This window comes from Vipera berus (genome assembly GCF_964194415.1).
Source record: "Vipera berus genome assembly, chromosome: 5".
In the NCBI taxonomy this organism is placed as follows: domain Eukaryota; kingdom Metazoa; phylum Chordata; class Lepidosauria; order Squamata; family Viperidae; genus Vipera; species Vipera berus.
Genome location: NC_138207.1, coordinates 36491470 through 36511410, shown reverse-complemented (window position 1 = coordinate 36511410; position 19941 = coordinate 36491470). Strand labels below are relative to the sequence as shown.

The following is a 19941-nucleotide window of genomic DNA, read 5'->3' as shown; positions in this document are numbered from 1 at the left end:
TTTTTTTGCATCATTGCATGAGGATATCTCTGTTACTAGAAAAATAGACCTGCTAAGGTTTGGAAAATAGAACAAAACTTTTGTTTAATTCCTATTTGGAAGGCAAAGATCCATTGTAAAGTGTGCAAGTGTTTAATATTATTTTTACGCATAATTTGCTAATCAAACAGAACCATTGATCACTGACAAAAAACAAACTTTTATTCCAATAGTTATCATTAGAAAAAAATCAACACAAATGTGGCAGCTACATCAGCTTCATCAGTCTATTTTATCTTCTTGAAGACTTGATGGCACACCTGGTCTTCACAAGTCAATTCCTATAAAAGAAGAACCATTAGAAAGCAGAGCTTTTTCATTGTGCTTATTGTACTCCATGCCTTCCCTTAAAGATAAAAACAACTCAGGCACCACATTAAGAATGAGGCTGGACTATTAAATGGAAAAGAACAATGTATTTTATGTAACCAATCAGCCAGTAAGCACTACAGGTTGCAGTAATTAGATTTGGACACTTCAGTTGAGTTTTTAAAAGGATAAAAATGAAAAATGTATGAAAATTGCTCTGTAACAGTAGGACATTTCATAGTCTATTATTAGCCCACATACTGTAGTGCATTAAAACTACTGGAGCAACAAGAAATTGCAAAAGGAGAAAAGGCAAGGCTTTAAAGGTAACAAGGTAAGTACAATAGTATTTGCTATGTGTCTGCAGAAAGTGGGTCTTGGCATGTTATACCAAGTGTTACAAAGTAGGTCAGTAGCATTATTGGTGAGTTTTGAATGTATTTTAATCATGAGAGGCCATCAGTCTTAGATATGAGCTACTTGTTTCTATGTGGATATCTTTTTTTACATATAGAGGAACATCTTTTGGTACAAAGTAAGGGAAGATTTTTATAATCATATTTTTCAAGTTATAGTAACAGTCTCTCAACCTTGCTGTTAATTCCTTAAATGGTTCTTAAGGCTTGGCTTGCAGCAATAAAAATGAAGAGAAGATGCTACAGAACAGTAATGATGTATTGCAAGAGGACTATGGGCAGATGATTTTCTTCAGCTCTTGTTTTTGCAGTCAGATCAATAGAATAAACTACTATCGAGTGTTTCTCTATCTGTAAAATGGAATTAATGATTCCGGGATGAAATAGTTTAAAAATCACTTCCAAACATAATTGTGTTTTTACTTTCTTTTAAAAAAAATCACAATTACTTTGCAGGTCACATGAAGCTACTATGAATTTTGTCATGTTATAAGAGGTACTATGAGCATTATTACTCAGAAGAAGAAATATCAAAGTTTTTTTTTAATATGGATAGTATAGTCCTACATGATTCCTACCAAACTTATTAGGGTTCAGCACAATCTTACTAGTCAAAGCAGCTTTAAAAGATCATCAAAGTAGCTCCTTGTTTCCCAAATTATCCAATCATATATGTTCTGTTCCTAAGCATCTATATTTATCAGTGGACTATGTAAAAAGTTTTAAGTTAATCATTATTACTACCTCTTGTGACATTAAATTCAGTAAATTAATTGAGAACTATGGGAATAATTTTTTTGTCTTTTTCTAGCACTAGAAAATCATGCTCCCCAATTTTTTGAAAATTCCATTCTGCAAAGTCATAATTAAAGTACCTTTTTAATATAATTCTCAAGAGAACAGAAATTATCAACTATGTCTTCCAAGGTATCTGTGTTAGTAGAACTAGGTTTATAGAATCTCTGGATTTACGACTATTTTACTAGAATAGTTGTATCTATTCTAGAAAAATATGGGTCTTCTTAATAGGTTTTGAAGCAAGACTGAATAATGGACCTGGGAGAAGGTAGCAGGATATACAGATGTTCTTTTTCCTTAGGAATTATGCAAGTCAATGTTTGCATCTAATGAAAAATGAATTGTGGCTAAGAATGTTAAACATTAATGCATTAAGTTGCAATATTAACCATACTTATTTTAAAAGTATGTTCCTCTGAAAATAATTTCCTTACCTTCTGAGAAAAGTAGTTTGGAGTTGAGTATTGAAAATGCTTAAAAATGATTACTTAAAATTTCTAACCCATTAAGTAAATTTGATCTCAGTGGAGAAGAGGAACAATGTTACCAAGTTTAGGCAGCAAAAAATCAGACAGCCACTAATTGGAAGCAAAGTTTAGTTTCCTGTAGCTTTTTGAGGTTATCTAGTCATTATTTGGATTTCTGCAGCCCTGTTCTCATTGTTAATTATGGAATTTAATCATGGAAATAAACATGACATTAATTATGCTTTGGGTGTCCTTCTTTCAAGGATTCTTCTGAACATATGCCAAAATTCATTGGTAAGAACTTCTTTATTTCCCCATCTGGCTGTAAAGTCAAGACTCCATGGTTTCTGCTATGTACCCATCACTTCTAGTCGTTCTGATAGCTTTGCTGCTTCCCATTTACTGGGCTTTGCTTCTCGTCTGCCATCAAATGAGAAGGATGGGAGGGTCAGCAAAGTGCTGGCTGGAGAGTCATATTTTATGCTTCCTCCATTGGCTTGCTTTTGGGGGGGCACTAGTGAGGGAGAGATGCTGGGAGAGATCCAAGTCAGTAGAAATACAACTATGTGGAAATGTAGTTATCCTCCTATGCCCTCATTTTTGAAACCACTCACTTGAACATTTTTATTATTTAATCTCTCATTTATCGTTTCTCATACTTTGGTGACTGCTTAATTTTCTTTACATCATTCACGTTTTCTATGTTTTTGTTTGAATTACATTTATGAACTCAGCTATATGAATTCAGCTTTTCTTCAACAGCACTAAATTATATGTTTTAAAGATAAGATGTATGCCTGGTGATTAGTCTAGTCCATTTTTTCAGCCTGCTTTTCTGTGCAGCCTACAGAAGAGAGTTCTTGTATTAAATCGTATTCCCCATAGCTTACAATGAAGTTGAGGAAAATACTTATTACTGTCAATTACTGGAAAATTATATTGTGACAAAAGGTAGATTCCACTTCACGTTTCCATCTTTTCCATAGCACTTTGAGCTATTTGTTTTTAATTAACAAAAATATGCAACTATTGCAATTTCACAACCTCAGTATGGAACATTGAGATTGTGCCCATGAATAAATAAATGCCAGGTGGCTTGAACCAACTGATTGTTCTAATCTTTTGCAGCAGGTTTTATTGCTAGAATATCCTATACTGTATACTTTCCTCAATAAATAATGGTAGAGTTTTGGTCAGCGTTTTCCTAATTTTAATTACTACCTGGAATTGCTTGTGGGCTATTAAATGAAAACAGAAGCAAGCCCATCAAACATTAATTTCTAAGTGTTCAAATAAGTACAAAGTCTGCTGATCTGCAGACTAATGAAGCTGAAATGGTATAAGGAAATAGTGTGGTTTGTTGGGTAGTGGGTGTGCACATTTTTTATCATTTTTGATTGTGGAAGAGATTGGAGAATCCCAATTCTGCCATCTTGCCTCATATTTGCCTGCCTTAAAAAGATCTCTTTTCAACTTAAAAGAAATACCATTACAAATCAATAGGTACACTTGAAAGGGTATTCTGAGATTGAATTTCCTCCTAAAATAAATAGTATTTGTTACTATAATGGCCTCACTGACTTCAGTGCTGTTTTTTTATGATTGACATAATCTGTAGTCTGTCTCATAGTAAAACTGACAGGTGAAACAAAAGTGCTTATAGATCATCTCCCACTATATCTCCAAACAGAATTAATTTTATTTCTTAACATGAAAAGGAGTCTCATGCTTTAATCCTGAATAAGGAGAGATTCCTTAAAATTCAGAGTAGAGCAATGAATGTTTATCAGGCTGTTTTGCTCTAGCCTTATTTATTTTACATGTAGTTGTTTTTTTGGACAAGTTTAAGGTAGTGATTCCCTGACTTATAAGGCAATAAAAGATTACATTCTCCCATGTGACCCTGGCTCGGGAAACAAAGGGGAAACACAGGATAAGCCTCCTTCAGACGCAGAATCCCAGTTATGGAATCATCTTAAATTCTTCTTACTTTCAATATTTATGGAAAGGACCACAACTTTCAAAATAATCTGAGTTTTTAATTTTTTTTACTAAAGTATTTCTTTTCCTGGTTTTACTAGGAATTCTCTTAGCCATAAAACAGGGCTTGCATTTTCTTAAAAAGCAGTTAATAAATCCATTAAAGACATACCCATGTAAAGAAGTTATTTATATAATATTCCTGTTCCAGGTAGCACCTGTGAGGGAGATGGGTGATTTCTAAATTTGATATATAAATAAAATAAATGTATATATCAAATTTAGAAACCAAATTTAACCATAAAACCATATATATATGAGCTTATCACATTTCATCTTTATAACAGGTGCAGTTTGGGGCTGAATCAGTAACCCTATTATCCAGTCAAGTAATCTAAATACCTATCCGGTTGCTGCTCTTGTAATACCTGCAAAAGAAAGCTGATGTGCATAGTGCAATTGTACATGCATGGACACTTTTCTGTTAGCAGAAGTATGGCATAATTAGGGAACTTGCATGGAAAGAGTGACTAGCCAAGGTTACCTTATAAGAAAAGAACTGAACCTTTGTTTTGCAACTTCACATGGTGCTGATCAGAATCAGCACCATGTGAGGTTTTGTCTGATGTGTGGTGATAAAATTGGAGAGTAAAATATCCGAAATGAATATCCAAGCAATTTCAGAACAAGACAGCATGCATATACATATATAGATATATACATGGATATAGATAGATAGATATACACACACATACATATACATACATGTACATACACACATATACATACACACACACATATACACATATACTAAATGCTTTAAAAATTCTTATAAAAGTGAGTTGATGTAGAACAGCTTTTTATTATACAAAATCAACATATTTGTTTCTTACTAGATGCAGTTTGTCTCCTTCAATCCAATGTTTCCAGCCTCTATTGTTTTTTTCACCTTTCTGGACACAGACAAGTTTGTCACCATCCCAAGTCACTGTTGTCTTCAAGGATTAAAAGATGGTATTAAGCAACATTCTAGAAATTGAAATATTTAAACCTGGAACTAAATGCAGTTCAGTGAATGTGTCAGGAGAAAAACAAAAAGGGTGAAGGGAAATACAGCCATCCCTCTGTAAAATCCCAATTTCTGGTTGCAAACTAAGACCGGCACTGATGTTTCATGTTTCCAGCTCTTCACCCTGATTCATGAAATAACCACGGAAACAAATTACACAAATTTGCTTATGATGGAAGTATTCCCTAGAAAGGGAAACCAATATGAAATTTGGTTCTGCTTTAAGAGGAGAGTAACTAATCTCCAATAGAAAAGTCATGCTTTATTTAAACTAATGCAACATCCACACATATATTTCTATTTCAGTAAATAAATTAGGGTGGTGTTCAGCGCAGAATAGATTAAATTAAATTATTTTGTATAAAAGTGACACACTAACTGATGATTTAAATCTCCCAGTTGTTTTACAAGGTTGCAAATAAAGCAGCTATTTATTAGAGACATAGTACAGGATAAAAACAACTAAAAATTTCTTGAAAGGTTCTATCTTACAGATCAAATTGCTAGGATAGTTAACCTTTGAAAGCCTGCTCTGCTTGTGCAGTGCAAAATATTTCTTCATTTCAATATATTTTTTTCCAAAGAAAAGGAATTTCAGTGGAATCTGTATTTTTTTATTTTTTTATTATGAAGAAGTTCTGTATGAATGTCCATGTAACATTTTGCAGTCATTTTTACAGTGATGTACCACTTCCCTGTTCCCATACATCCATCAGACCCTAGCAGCTAGGAAAGTATGAGAATGACAGAGAGGTTAATAATCCTAGCAGTCCCATCTTCCGCCAATGCCAAGAATAACAGCAGCAAAATAATTCAAAGCATATTCATGTACCCAGAGGAAAAGGTAGCAAATGGCAGTTCCTGAACAGGCAATAAAGTTTTAGAGAAATTGCAAGGTGAATTTCAGTAATAATAGCAAATAAAGGCAAAGGGGCAGAAAAAGTTTTTTTTAAAAAGAACAAAAGATTTTTATTCTGTTGTTGCTCATCAAACATGCTATTTTATAAATGTTGGTAGATATTTTTGAGTCTCTATTCACATTTTCTCTTACTATTTTTGAAAAATCTGTAGACCTGAACTGGACTAGAGAGCTTTTTAAATATAGCAAACTTGGATAGGTTTTTCAGCTTGAGGAGTAATCTTTTTTTCAAGTGGAGAACTATCTGGATGGTGCCAGAATAGAAAAATCATCAGGAGGAAGAGGAGGAATTAAGAAAAAAATCCTGTAAAAATCTCACTTTTTGAAATATAACACAATGTAACGTAATGTAATATAATATATAATCTTAGTAGTTCTTCATCAGCTTAATAGCAAATTGTAAAAAATTGCTAAAAATTTTAAAGTTAATGCAAAGACAGCATAAGTCATAGGTCATGCTGGTTGGGAATTGTAGGACTTAAAATCCACACATTGCCAACATTGAGAAACACAACTATAAGCTGTCCATCCTTGAGAACTCTATTCTCGAAAGCTGCAGTAGGGTAGGATATCTAGCCATCTGTTCTGAAACTTTTTGTTATCTACTATACCTTTCAGTCTATTGACTGGGAAGTATTTGATTGTAACTTCTTCTGAAGGTGATAGGAAGGGCAATAAAACTTAAGATAACATTTGTCTTGATATGAGAGGTAATTCCCCCCCAATCCAAGTTAGTTTTTGCATTTTATTTTATGCTGCCCATGTTTATAACAGTGATTAACAGGAGAAAACATCTATGCAATTTATCGGGGTTTGGCAACACTCTACACTGAAGAAGTAGAAAGTACAGATTTTTTTTGCTTCCGAGCATTTTCCCCAAAAATACAGAGTCTACTTTTTTTTTAGTATCAACCAAATGTTAATTCATTGTGACAGGAATTAACTGACTGGTTTGTTGCCCAAGACTGATGTTGTGGGCTGAGAGAAAGAGTGACTGGCCCAAAGTTAACCAACTGGCTTTCATGCCTAAGGTGGGGCTAGAACTCACACACTGCTGATTTCTAGCCTGGTCCCTTAACCAATAGATCAAACTGGTTCTCAGAAAGAAGCAGAATGACTCCCTTAACAATAATTAATCCCTGCTTTTGCTGAAAAACCCCCACACACCAAGTAGCAGTGTGTTGGTATAGGAATGCTGGGTAGAAATCACCCTGATAAGAAATCAGAGAGAATTATAAAAGAAATGAGGTGCTTTTTCTTCCTGTAGTCACATAACAGGACTGAGATAGAAAGAGAAAATTGAGGTTGCTGAAAGTTCAGCAAAGTGGCAGTTTTGTGCTCCTGAATAGGGCTGGTAAAGGATGGCTTTGTTATGAGGAGCATGCTGTGATGTCAGGGCACAGAAAGGTCACAGATGATAGGGAAGATGTTGGCTATAAGTAGCAAATCTCTCCATTCTCCTTGGAAAAAAAATAATTAGGTGATTGTAATGTTTGCTATTCTGTTCTGGAGATCTGATACAGAGGCACATAAGCCACAATTTACATCGGGTGCCTGTGACACCATTAGAATCAGGTGCAAAGAGTTACACATTTTGGAACTGGTGTTAGTGAAATTTAGTCCCCAGTCTTATTCTGTCTCAATCCAGGGTGAAAGCAATAAAACAAACCTTTGCTGGCATCTGATCAATACCTTCTATGAAACTCATTAATAATCCAAGCAGCACCCAGCATCCTGAGGCCAGATTGGCTGTTGATTGGAAGACAGCAGGAAAGAATGTATTTCCCTTGTAATATACATTAAAGTTTTCCCTAGTTTCTTTATCTTTTCCAGACCTGATAGTTCAGCTTCCAGTCTGGACAGCTTTTGTTTGCAGGGTAGTGAGGAAGGGCCATCTTGCAAAATAATAGCAAGATGGACTTGAAAGGCTTCTAGTTGGCTAAGGGACTTTGTATAAACAATAGGTTTTACCTAGTTTTGCTCACCACAAGTAAATTGTTTTGTGTGCTGCAGCCTAGAAGAATAAAGGGCAGCGACTACTGTGGCTAACAGGAATCTGATTTTCTCTGTGCCAAACTATGAAGTAAGTCTATGGCAGTCAACTAGGGAAATATAATAGTTTGGAACCATGAAGAGTTGAAAGCAAATAACAAGTAATTTTACCTTGCTGTCATCTGCTTGAGAAATTGTCATGATTTGCATATAGAATAAATAGTTGCACTAGCAAAGCATCTAGTTTCTGAAATGCAAATTTCAACTTCTTTATAAATAAGCATTTATTTAACATTTTAATTTGCTTTCAACCTATTTACTTGAATGTCAGGGGCTTATATTGACTGCTGTGTAAATGGGAAACAAATAATAGGTTTTCTACCTTCACAACTCGATTGTCAAGCCCCTTGGTGTGCTCTTCAAATTCCACTCCTATGGTATAATTCAATTCATAGTTTCTGAAAGTGCTCAGTGTTTTTGTCTTGAAATTGTCTCCATCTTGAATAATTTCTTTTGTTTGTTTTAGATGGTTTGCAATCTTACGGGTAGCAAAATCGATGCCTGCAGATGGAATAAGAGATATGCATTTTAACAATGCGCCTGATTAAATTTGATTTCTAAATATAAAAACACAAACTTGTGAGGTTACGCAGATGCCCAATAAGACTTTTGGCTTTTTAAAGGGACTTCACATCTCTTCTATGAACTGATTTTTAATAAGTTATTTTGAAGTGGTCAATGCATCAAAAAAATCCCTTGTTAAATTGCCATGTCTGCCTACTTTTGAGTAGGAATTTATCTCAAGATAGCAGACTTCCATGTAAGGATCTGGAAGTAATTCCCATTGAAAACAGTGGGACTGATTTTCTAGGAAAACACATACAAGACTGTGCTCTAAAAGATGACATATACATACATACATTTATACATATTTTCCACTAGAAGAATATCTCATTATCTAAGGCTACTTTTATAGAATTGTACAAAAGTTAATAATGTGCGGATGTGATATGGTTAGAAGCTACAATTATCAAATAGGATTCTCAATGCAAAGTTCTTTCTCTGTCAATCAGATAATTCCTTGTGCCATTACCACCCAAGTTCTCTATCGCTGTTCTCCTCCTGGCTAGTAGACTGACTCTTATGGTCAGTTTTTCACACCAGACCCTATTGCATGCCAAGCTTTTGATTTCAGAGAAGAGAAATACAATTTCTTAACCACCTCTCAAATAAAGATATTTAGCTATCTTACTAGAGAGGTGTTGTAACAGAAAGAAAGTAACATGATGGAGAGCACCAGGAACAGCACAAGAGCAAAGAATTGCCTATCTGCATCTGAAGCTTCTTTCTGCCTGAGAAACAGTAGGTAATATCCATTGACCCCCATCACTTCCATGAATGAGTCCAACTTTTGTTTTTTAAAAGCCAGTCAAGTTGGTAGCCACATCTCTTGGCAGAATCTCATAGTTACTAAATTTCATGGTGGCAAATTCTAAACTTTAGCTACAGTGCAATAAGGATTTATGAACATTTGTAAGCAGTTCACACATGACCTGAACAATAAACCACATGCTCAATTCACACATTATGCTCAGTTAAAGGCAGTTAGCTTTTATTATTGTTTAGCAGGCCAATGAATTACTGAAACTCAGACATTAAAGGCACTTGGGAGAGCTTCAATATCCCTTTGTGCTTGGAGAATTCCTTTTCATAGGTATTTTTCTACCTTAATGTACTTTGTATTTGAATGTTATAATCACATGGGTGGAAAGAGAGAGCAACCATAGCTCAGAAAGGAACCAATCTCCATCTAGGTAACAGAAGATTGAAACACTTATTTATTTATTTGTTTACTTGTATCACACCTTTTTTGTTTTTCCAAATAACTCAAGGTGATGAACATATCCAACAGCCCTCCTCCTTCTATTTCCCCACAACAACTCTGTGAGGTGAGTTAGGCTGAGAGAAAGTGACTGGCTCAAGGTCACTCAGCTGACTTTCCTGGCAAGTACATGTTCTCCTGCTGTTTAGCCTGGTGCCATAACCACTAGACCAGTGGTTCCAACCTTTTCTATACCCTGCACCCCTAGAACGCTTCTGATATATTCTTGCATCCCTTACAAAAGTTCGAAATAATGGTAACAAATTATGCATATACACTATAATTTTGAAAACCCAAGTTTTCACACCCCCTGGAATATCATCTTGCACCCCCAGGGGGTGCAAGCACCCCTGGTTGGGAACCCCTGCACTAGACCAAACTGGCCGTCTCATTATGTTCATAACTTGCTGTGAAAAATGGGTTGGAAAGCATTAGTAGTTTTGTAGTTTAATCATCATTGCCTTCCATTACATAATGTTATCACTTTATTTTGATCATGATCAGAATAGGGTATTTGAAGAGCAATGGTATGCAAAAGATCAAATATAAAAAAAGAATATACTGGGCTGATTTCTTTCTTGTCATATTTCAGTAAAAGACACTAGTGATGATCTAAACAAATTCATCAGTGGGAATAGCAGTCAACCAAGATTGTTGTAAACACGTCCTTGAATTCAAGATGTATTTCACCTCTGTCAGCCAAAAGCTCAAAGATAGAAAGCTGTGTCATTTATTATCCATTTCCTCCTCTAGCGGTTGCCACTGATAAGATTGCAAAGCACAAAACAGCAAATGCAGTGTTGTGATGTAAGCCCTAGACCATTTGTACATGTGTGAGAGGTACTAAAGAGGTGGAACTTGAATCATGATGCAACTGTATCTTGCTCTAAGTGAAAGCTTAGAATATCTGATAGATAAAATTGAATGTTTTTGCAAAGTATATAATATTTTGCAGCTAAAATATCTAGCAAGTTTCCTCAAGAGAGCCATAGAGCAATCCTACTACCCAAGAAACAATTTAGTGAACCTAAAATATAAAGAAACATATACTTACATACAAACAGGTGCATAGGCCCACAGACATACACACACAGAGAGAGATATCTACACAGACATCTTATTTTGTCATCCTTTACCTTACCCTGTTAAGTACTACATTCTCATTCTTATAAAATATGAATACAGTTTGCTACCTTTTATTGAATTTATTAGTGTTGTCTTTAGTTAGGAAAATCTGAACAAAATATTATCCCTTCTTAAACACAATAAATATTTTCATTTTAATTTAATCTATGCATTTTCCCCAGATTTCCAGTTCTGATGCACAGTTATGTTATATTCTTTTTTATTTTCTTGTGAAAGTAAAAAAGGGCATCATATACATAAATATGATAAAATATTGAAAATATCTACACTGATAATTATACTAGTAAACTTATTGTGTTGCAATTAATGTAATTATATACTGTATAAGAAGAAATCTGTCCCAGAAGTCTTTAAAAAAGTGAAGATGTAATACTAATACTTCATTGCCTGGTTAACTGTTCAGAGGGAAGAATATGCAACAGGTCATACTGTATATAAAAAGGGAACCTTTGCAAAATGATTGCCCCACTGATGGCTGGCACTATGTGCAGGAGTTGTACATCTGAAACTCAGCGCTCTTTAGAACTGACAGCCTGAGAATTAGAGCTCATATTTAGTCCAGGAACTCCTAACAGTTGACTAGTTTTGTTAATATACCAGCCATCTGTTCAATGCTAATGGTAATTTTTGTTTGTTTGATGTCCCTTAGTAGGCATAAGCTATTACAGTAAATCAGAGTTTATATATGTGCAATTCATTATTAGATAGAAGGTGAAATGAGTAAGAACAACTCTACTATGCAGCAATGCTACTGATTTCCTTTTTTAAAAAAAATCTGGCAACCATAATCTCTACAGTAGATTGCTCAATTAAGATTGTGTCTTCTGGGTTCTTGTATTGATAATACCGGAAATATAATTTAAGATCCAGTTGTCAATGTATTACATGTGGAATCCTACGACTGATATAACTGAGATAAACATGGGATGGAGTCTCACCTTGGGACAACCTTCATCTTTTCTCCTGTTTGGCCAATATCCATTCTATTGAATCTGTAGAATACATTCTCATAAGCTCTACAGTTCATAAAAATAAGTAGAAATCTCTTGTCACCTAATTTAATGCTGTACCCAGTTTTGTAAGTCATTTTTGCATTTGCCAGAGATATACATAAAAATGGTCAGATGATGCATGGTGCTTTGTAGGATTAAAGGATATTTAACTACTGTTGTCTTGATTGGCAGTGTTAAAACCTTTTAACAGTGTACATAAATTTTTGTTGTAATTTTAGGTTTTGAATTATTTTAATCTATACTACTTTGCATGCATATAATTTGAAGGCTTCATATGTTTCCATAGGATGTAAAGCACTGTTTTAAAAATATTTGAATTATCTCTGATTAGATTTTAATACATGTTTAAGCAATTGCATTCTAAGTACCTTGTTGTACTGTATTGTAAATATAGAATTTAATCATCTGAATTAAGTTTATACTTACCTAAAGCAATCATATAACTTTCAAAATTTTCATTTAATACCATTTCCCATGTTCCAGTGTAATCGGCAGGCATTGCTGCTAGGTAGTTTAGCTATGGAATATGAAATGGTAGTTCTCCAAAAAGAATGAACTGTAATTCTATCCTTTTTATAGTTCTTTGGATGTAGTTTATGGTTTCTAATATAATAAAGTCTAAGGGTCACTGAGATAATCTAAGCAGAACGTTATGTTCGTTATTAAAGTTCAAAGAAGAACTAGATGTGAGAAGGAAAATGATGTTGCAATGACCTTTGTAAAATGTTAAGAAGAAAGACAATAGAATATTTTTTTATGAAAGCATATGGTTGAAATATGTATTCCATAATGGCAAATTAACAAGTCTAACTTGGTTGCATTCTTGGTTTTTAAAAATGTCTAAGATCCTTGACTTCTGTTTGAATTTTATTAGGAGTGCTATCTAGCTGATTCAGTTCAGTTTAAAAGAAGCAACATCTGCTGGGAAGTGCTCCATGGTGTAAGTTTTGCAAGGGCAGCACCAAAAAAGGAGCTAGAGCCCTGATTGGTTTGCATTGTATTTGAACTGCATTTGGGGTCCTCATTGGATCTCCATTGCTTCTCAGCAGAATTTCAACTTTCAGAGCTGCTGGGAAGTGCTCCATGCTGTAAGTTTTGCAAGGGCAGCACCAAAAAAGGAGCTAGAGCCCTCATTGGTTTGCATTGTATTTGAACTGCATTTGGGGTCCTCATTGGATCTCCATTGCTTCTCAGCAGAATTTCAACTTTCAGAGCTGCTGGGAAGTGCTCCATGCTGTAAGTTTTGCAAGGGCAGCACCAAAAAAGGAGCTAGAGCCCTGATTGGTTTGCATTGTATTTGAACTGCATTTGGGGTCCTCATTGGATCTCCATTGCTTCTCAGCAGAATTTCAACTTTCAGAGCTGCTGGGAAGTGCTCCATGCTGTAAGTTTTGCAAGGGCCGCACCAAAAAAGGAGCGGCCCGCGCGCCGTTATTATATAACTAAATATCAAAAACAGCAGCGGTACATTCAGGGCAAGTGCATCTAAGATTTGTTGTAACTCAGCATGTCTGGCTTAGTTCAGTGCAACACCTGTTTTGCAGCTGTCTTTCGCAGTACCCTTTTCAAACTTGGAAACTGTCCTATCTGTAAACAAATCACTAGTCTACAAGGACAGATTATTTATCTAGGGTCTGTAATCTGTGCTCTTCAGGCAGAAATTAGGTGTCCAGTTCAGCCCTTCTACCCTATTGAGCCTCCGTGCTATCAGCCCCCTCTACCACAAAGATCCTGCAGGAGAAGGGCAGTGTGGACAACCCTGGGATCTGGCAGGGTGAGATCTGTGAACCATAAACCCAAAGCTTTCGCTGTGTCCCTGCACAACAGATACAGTGCCCTTTCTGACCTTAATAAGGACATTAAGGAGACAGGTAAAGGTATCTGTGATAATAACTCAAATAAGCAGGGGATCGAGGTCCAAGATGAAAAACTTGTTTTTGACAGGGAGAAGTGTGAATCTGGTATTACACACCAGTCATGCAAGAACAGAAAGGCATCCAAAAAGAGAAGCCACCTTCTGGTTGGTGATTCAATTATAAGGGATGTAAATTTAGGAAAGGACACAGAGGTTTTGAAAGAGGTCAGGTGTCTTCCAGGTGCTACTGCCAGTAGGGACAAGAAGCGTATTTCCAAAATAATCAAGAATGCCAGCAAGGACTGTGATGTGGAGGCTACTGTACATCTTGGCACTAATGATCTGTCCCAAAAAGATGTACTCTCTGTGCAGAATGAATTCCAGAGCTTGGGGCAGGAACTTAGCAGAATAGGCTATAGGCTTACTTTTTCAGAGGTTTTACCAGTGTATAAGGAGCAAAATTGAAAAGTCCAGCGTATAGCAGAATTTAATATGTGGCTAAAGGAGTGGTGTAAAGGAGAAGGCTTTGGTTATATTAGTCATGATGTCTGTAGCTGGTCCAATGAAAAAATGTATAAAAGAGATGGTCTGCATCCATCCAAGAAAGGGACTGAGTTACTTGGCAATAAAATCACAGCTTTTTTGGAGGAACATTTAAACTAAATAATGGGGATAGTGAGTTAATTGATACAGTACACCACTGTCCCCAGCAATCTGAGAAAATAGGGGAAGCCAGGCACCACACAAGTTATGCAGCAAGTAAACACAGCGTCAGTCACAAAGGACTCAAATGTCTATACACTAATGCACAGAGTATGAACAGTAAGCAGGGTGAACTAGAAATTCAGGTAAATGAGGGCAGATATGATATTGTTGCCATTACGGAAACATGGTGGGACGAAACCTACAAATGGAACACACAGCTAGAGGGATTTAAACTATTTAAAAGAAACAGACTAAACAAAAGAGGAGGAGGAGTTGCTCTCTATATAAGAAATAACTTTATCTCTACAGAAATAGAGCACAACAATGACGAAAACTGTAAACATGAAAGCATTTGGGTCAATATAAAAGGGGGAAAAATGACATTGCCATAGGTGTATACTATAGGCCGCCCAACCAAGCAGAGGAAATAGATGAACTTTTTGCTAGTCAGCTAACTAAGGTATGTAAGAAGCACATCACAATAGTAATGGGGGACTTTAATTACCCTGATATCAACTGGGAGACAAACTCTGCACCAAGTGGAAGATCAAACAGATTCCTGTCAAACCTAGCAGACAACTTTCTCTCCCAAAAAGTAGAGAAGGGAACTAGGGGATTAGCCATACTGGATTTAATTCTCACTAACAGAGATGAAATGATAGAAGGTGTCGAAGCCACAGGAACCTTGGGAGGAAGTGATCATGCAATATTGGAATTCAACATTCTGGAAGCACAAGCAATAGAACACAGCCAAACTAGAGTCTTGGACTTTAAAAGAGCTAATTTCAATAAACTTAGAGAGACCATGCGAAGAATTCCATGGATGAGAATCCTAAAGGGGAAAACAACTCAAGAAGCTTGGGAAATTTTGAAAAGTGAGATAATAAAGGCCCAGTCTAGTACAATACCAACAAAGAAGAAAAATAACAGCTCTCAAAAGAAACCAGCATGGCTGCATAAAGAACTCTCTGATAAATTGAAAGATAAAAAGGACAAGTATAAGAATTGGAAAGAGGGGCACATAACTAAGTCAGAATATCAGCAAATAGCCCGTGCCTGCAAAGATGAAGTGAGGAAAGCTAAGGCTCAAAATGAACTAAGGCTTGCGACCAAAGTCAAAAATAACAAAAAAAGCTTCTTTCAACATATAAAAAACAAGAAAAAAGTTAAGGAAATGATTGGTCCATTAGTGGGGGAAAGTGGCAAGAAGGTGACAAGCAATAGGGAGAAAGCAACTATTTAATTCGTTTTTTGCATCTGTCTTTACACAAAGGGAAAAAACAGTCCAACCTACCCAAACCAGTGCCATAAAAAACAGAATAGAAACGCAAGTTAAGATAGGCAAGAAAATGGTAAGTGAGCACCTGTCCAGCCTAGACGAGTTCAAATCACCAGGACCAGATGGATTACACCCCAAGGTTCTCAAGGAACTGGCAGACGTGAACTCAGAACCACTGAACTATATTTTTCAAAGATCCTGGAGCACTGGGGAACTACCAGAGGACTGGAAGAGAGCTGATGTAGTTCCCATCTTCAAAAAAGGGAAAAAAATAGATCCAGGAAACTACAGACCTATCAGCCTGACCTCAATACCTGGGAAGATTCTGGAAAAGATAATCAAACAACAAATCAGCGAACACCTTGATGCAAACAAAGTCATCGCTAAAAGTCAACATGGGTTTGTCAAAAACAGATCATGCCAGACAAATCTTATTACATTCTTTGACCAAGTGACAAAATTAGTGGACCAGAGGAACGCTGTAGATATAATTTACTTGGACTTCAGTAAGGCATTTGATAAAGTAGATCACAACCTACTACTTGATAAGATAGAAAAATCAGGCGGAGGAATCAGGCGGTCTTGAGCACGTTATCTGGAATGAGTTCGACCCTGTTTCCCCTGATGATGTGGACAGGATCATGGGGAGACTGAGCACCACCACCTGTTTGTTGGATCCGTGCCCCTCCTGGCTAGCTTATGCGGCTCAGGAAGGAACACGAGGCTGGTTCCATGCAGTAATAACTGCTTCCTTGAAGGAGGGTGTCTTTCCTGCCGCCTTGAAGGAGGCGGTGGTGAGACCCCTTCTCAAGAAGCCTGCTTTGGACCCGGCTGTTTTAAACAACTACCGTCCAGTCTCCAACCTTCGCTTTCTGGCGAAGGTTGTTGAGAGTGTGGTGGCGCATCAGCTCCCTCTGTTCCTGGAGGAAACTGATTATCTGGACCCGTACCAATCGGGCTTCAGGCCCGGACACAGCACGGAGACGGCATTGGTCGCGCTGGTGAATGATCTCTGGAGGGCTAGGGACAGGGGTTGCTCCTCTGTCCTGGTCCTATTAGATCTCTCAGCGGCGTTCAATACCATCGACCATGGTATCTTACTGCGGCGTCTCAGGGGGCTGGGAGTGGGAGGCACCATTTTACGGTGGTTCTCCTCCTACCTCCAGGGCCGCTCGCAGTCGGTGTTGACAGGAGGGCAGAGATCCGCCCCGAGGTCTCTCATTTGTGGAGTCCCTCAGGGGTCGGTTCTCTCGCCTCTCCTGTTCAACATCTATATGAAGCCGCTGGGCGAGATCATTCGTGGTTTTGGGGTGGGGTATCATCAGTACGCTGATGATACCCAACTTTTTCTTTCCACCCCGAACCAACCCAGTGATGCCCTCTCCGTGATGTCCCGGTGCCTGGAGGCGGTTCAGGTCTGGATGGGGAGAAACAGGCTTCGTCTCAATCCTGCCAAGACTGAGTGGCTGTGCATATCGGCATCTCGGGTTAACCAAGTTATTCCATCCTTAATGATGGGGGGTGAGGTGTTACCCCCCGTCGATAGGGCTCGCAACTTGGGCGTCCTCCTGGATTCACGGCTCAATTTCGAAGACCATATAGGAGCCGTGACCAGGGGGGCTTTTGCCCAGGTTCGCCTGGTGCGCCAGTTGCGTCCCTATCTGGACCGAGACGCCCTACGCACAGTTACTCATGCGCTTGTGACCTCCCGTTTGGACTACTGTAACGCTCTCTACATGGGGCTGCCCTTGAAGACCACTCGGAGGCTTCAACTGGTGCAGAATGCGGCCGCGCGAGTTGTAATGGGGGTTTCCCGATACTCCCATGTAACACCTCTACTCCGTGAGCTGCATTGGCTTCCGGTTGCCCTCCGGGTGAAATTCAAGGTGCTGGTTATCACCTATAAAGCCCTACATGGCCTGGGTCCGGGATATCTGAGGGAACACCTGCTGCCGGCATCAAATGCCCTTCGCCCAGTGCGCTCCCACAGGGAGGGTCTGCTCAGGGTCCCGCCGGTAAGAGACTGCCGGCGGGTGACACCCAGGGATAGGGCCTTCTCGGTGGGAGCGCCTGCCCTCTGGAACCAGCTGCCGGTGGAGCTGAGAACTGCCCCCGACCTTCGATCATTCCGCCGGGGCCTGAAGACCTGGCTCTTCGAGCTCTCGGGCCCAGACTGAGGAGGAATTTTTAATTTGGGGTTCTTTTTAACTGACTACAGGGTTAATTTAATATTTTTTAATTTGGTTCTTAATTTTTGTATTTTGGATTTTTAATTCCCTGTAAACCGCCCTGAGTCCTCAGGGAATAGGGCGGTATATAAATATAACTAAATAAATAAATAAAAATGTGGGTTAGATAGCATTACCACCAGATGGATTCGTAGCTGGCTGACAGGCCGTACTCAGTGTGTGGTCCTCAATGGAACTGCATCTACATGGAAGGAAGTGTGTAGTGGGGTGCCCTAGGGCTCTGTTCTGGGCCCAGTGCTCTTCAATATCTTCATTAATGATTTGGATGAGGGGATAGATGGGGAACTCATCAAATTTGCAGACGACACCAAGCTGGCAGGAATAGCCAATACTCCAGAAGATAGGCTTAAGATACAGAAGGATCTGGAGAGACTCGAACACTGGCACTATCTAACAAAATGAAATTCAATGGTGAAAAAAGTAAGGTTCTACATTTAGGTAGGAAAAATCAAATGCATAGGTATAGTATAGGTGGTACCTTGCTCAATAGTAGTAACTGTGAGAGGGATCTCGGAGTCTTAGTAGACAATCACTTCAATATGAGCCAGCAGTGTGCTGCAGCTGCCAAAAAAGCCAACACAGTGCTAGGCTGCATTAACAGAGGGATAGAATCAAGATCAAGTGAAGTACTAATACCACTTTACAATGCTTTGGTAAGGCCACACCTGGAATACTGCATCCAGTTTTGGTCACCACGATGTAAAAAAGATGTCGAGACTCTAGAAAGGGTACAGAGAAGAGCAACAAAGATGATTAGGGGGCTGGAGGCTAAAACATATAGGGAACGGTTGCTGGAATTGGGTATGTGTAGTTTAATGAAGAGAAGGGTGAGGGGTGACATGATAGCAGTGTTCCAATATCTCAGGGGCTACCACAAAGAAGAGGGAGTCAAGCTATTCTCCAAAGCACCTGAAAGCAGGACAAGAAGCAACGGATGGAAACTAGTCAAGGAGAGAAGCAACCTAGAACTAAGGAGAAACTTCCTGACAGTTAGAACAATTAACCAGTGGAACAACCTGCCTCCAGAGGTGGTGAATGCTCCAACACTGGAGGTTTTTAAGAAGAGACTGGACAGCCATTTGTCCGAAATGGTATAGGGTTTCCTGCCTGAGCAGGGGGTTGGACTAGATGACCTCCAAGGTCCCTTCCAACTTTATATTATTATTATTATTATTAATTTCTTCCCAATAATCCCACTCTGCTTGAGATAGGCACACCAATGTTCCATGCACTACTACAACATAGCTGTTTAGGTACTTCTGGATGCTTCTGATGTAGAAAAAGCAGGAGGTCTTGCTACAATACCAAGTGGCAAGATAATCACACTAGCATTTCATTCAGTCCTCCTACTTCTTCCTCCTAATGTGGATTTCTTCAAACAGCTACAACTAGGACACTTAGCACAAGGTATTATATCACCCCTGTAGCTGAAGTGCTGCTTTTAATTTATAAAGCTTGCATAACTTGGTACGTAGATATCTCCAGATGCCTATGTCACCTGCAGTTTATCTCTCTGAAGAGTTTCTCCTGGAAGAAGCTGCTTGTGGTCTTCCAGTTTCATGTAGTGGGGGTTCCTGAAGCTAGGAAAAACTAATTTTCCATAATGACATTAATAGTCCAGAACAGCCTACTTCTAGAGGCTAGTTTGTATCTTTGTTGATGGCCTTCAAGGATAGTGAAGACCAGTCTTTGAAAGGCTTTGAGGAAGGATTATGCACTGGATTTTATTAACTAGTTTATTGGTATTGTGTGTAATTCATTGGGATTTTATTTGGATGTTATAGGATTGTCTTATATTTTATAATGCTCTTTAGCCACTCTGA

The 19941-nt window shown here is 38.1% G+C and overlaps 1 protein-coding gene across 1 annotated transcript; it reads right to left on the bottom strand.

The window, feature by feature from the left end:
- Positions 1 to 266: 266 nt before the first annotated feature.
- Positions 267 to 12529, bottom strand: LOC308668779 (retinol-binding protein 2-like; the record flags this gene model as incomplete). Its single annotated transcript, XM_081328928.1, has 4 exons — positions 267 to 320; positions 4903 to 5004; positions 8372 to 8550; positions 12457 to 12529. 4 exons carry the CDS (start codon positions 12527 to 12529, stop codon positions 267 to 269), a joined length of 408 nt encoding a protein of 135 aa, XP_081185054.1.
- Positions 12530 to 19941: the final 7412 nt, after the last annotated feature.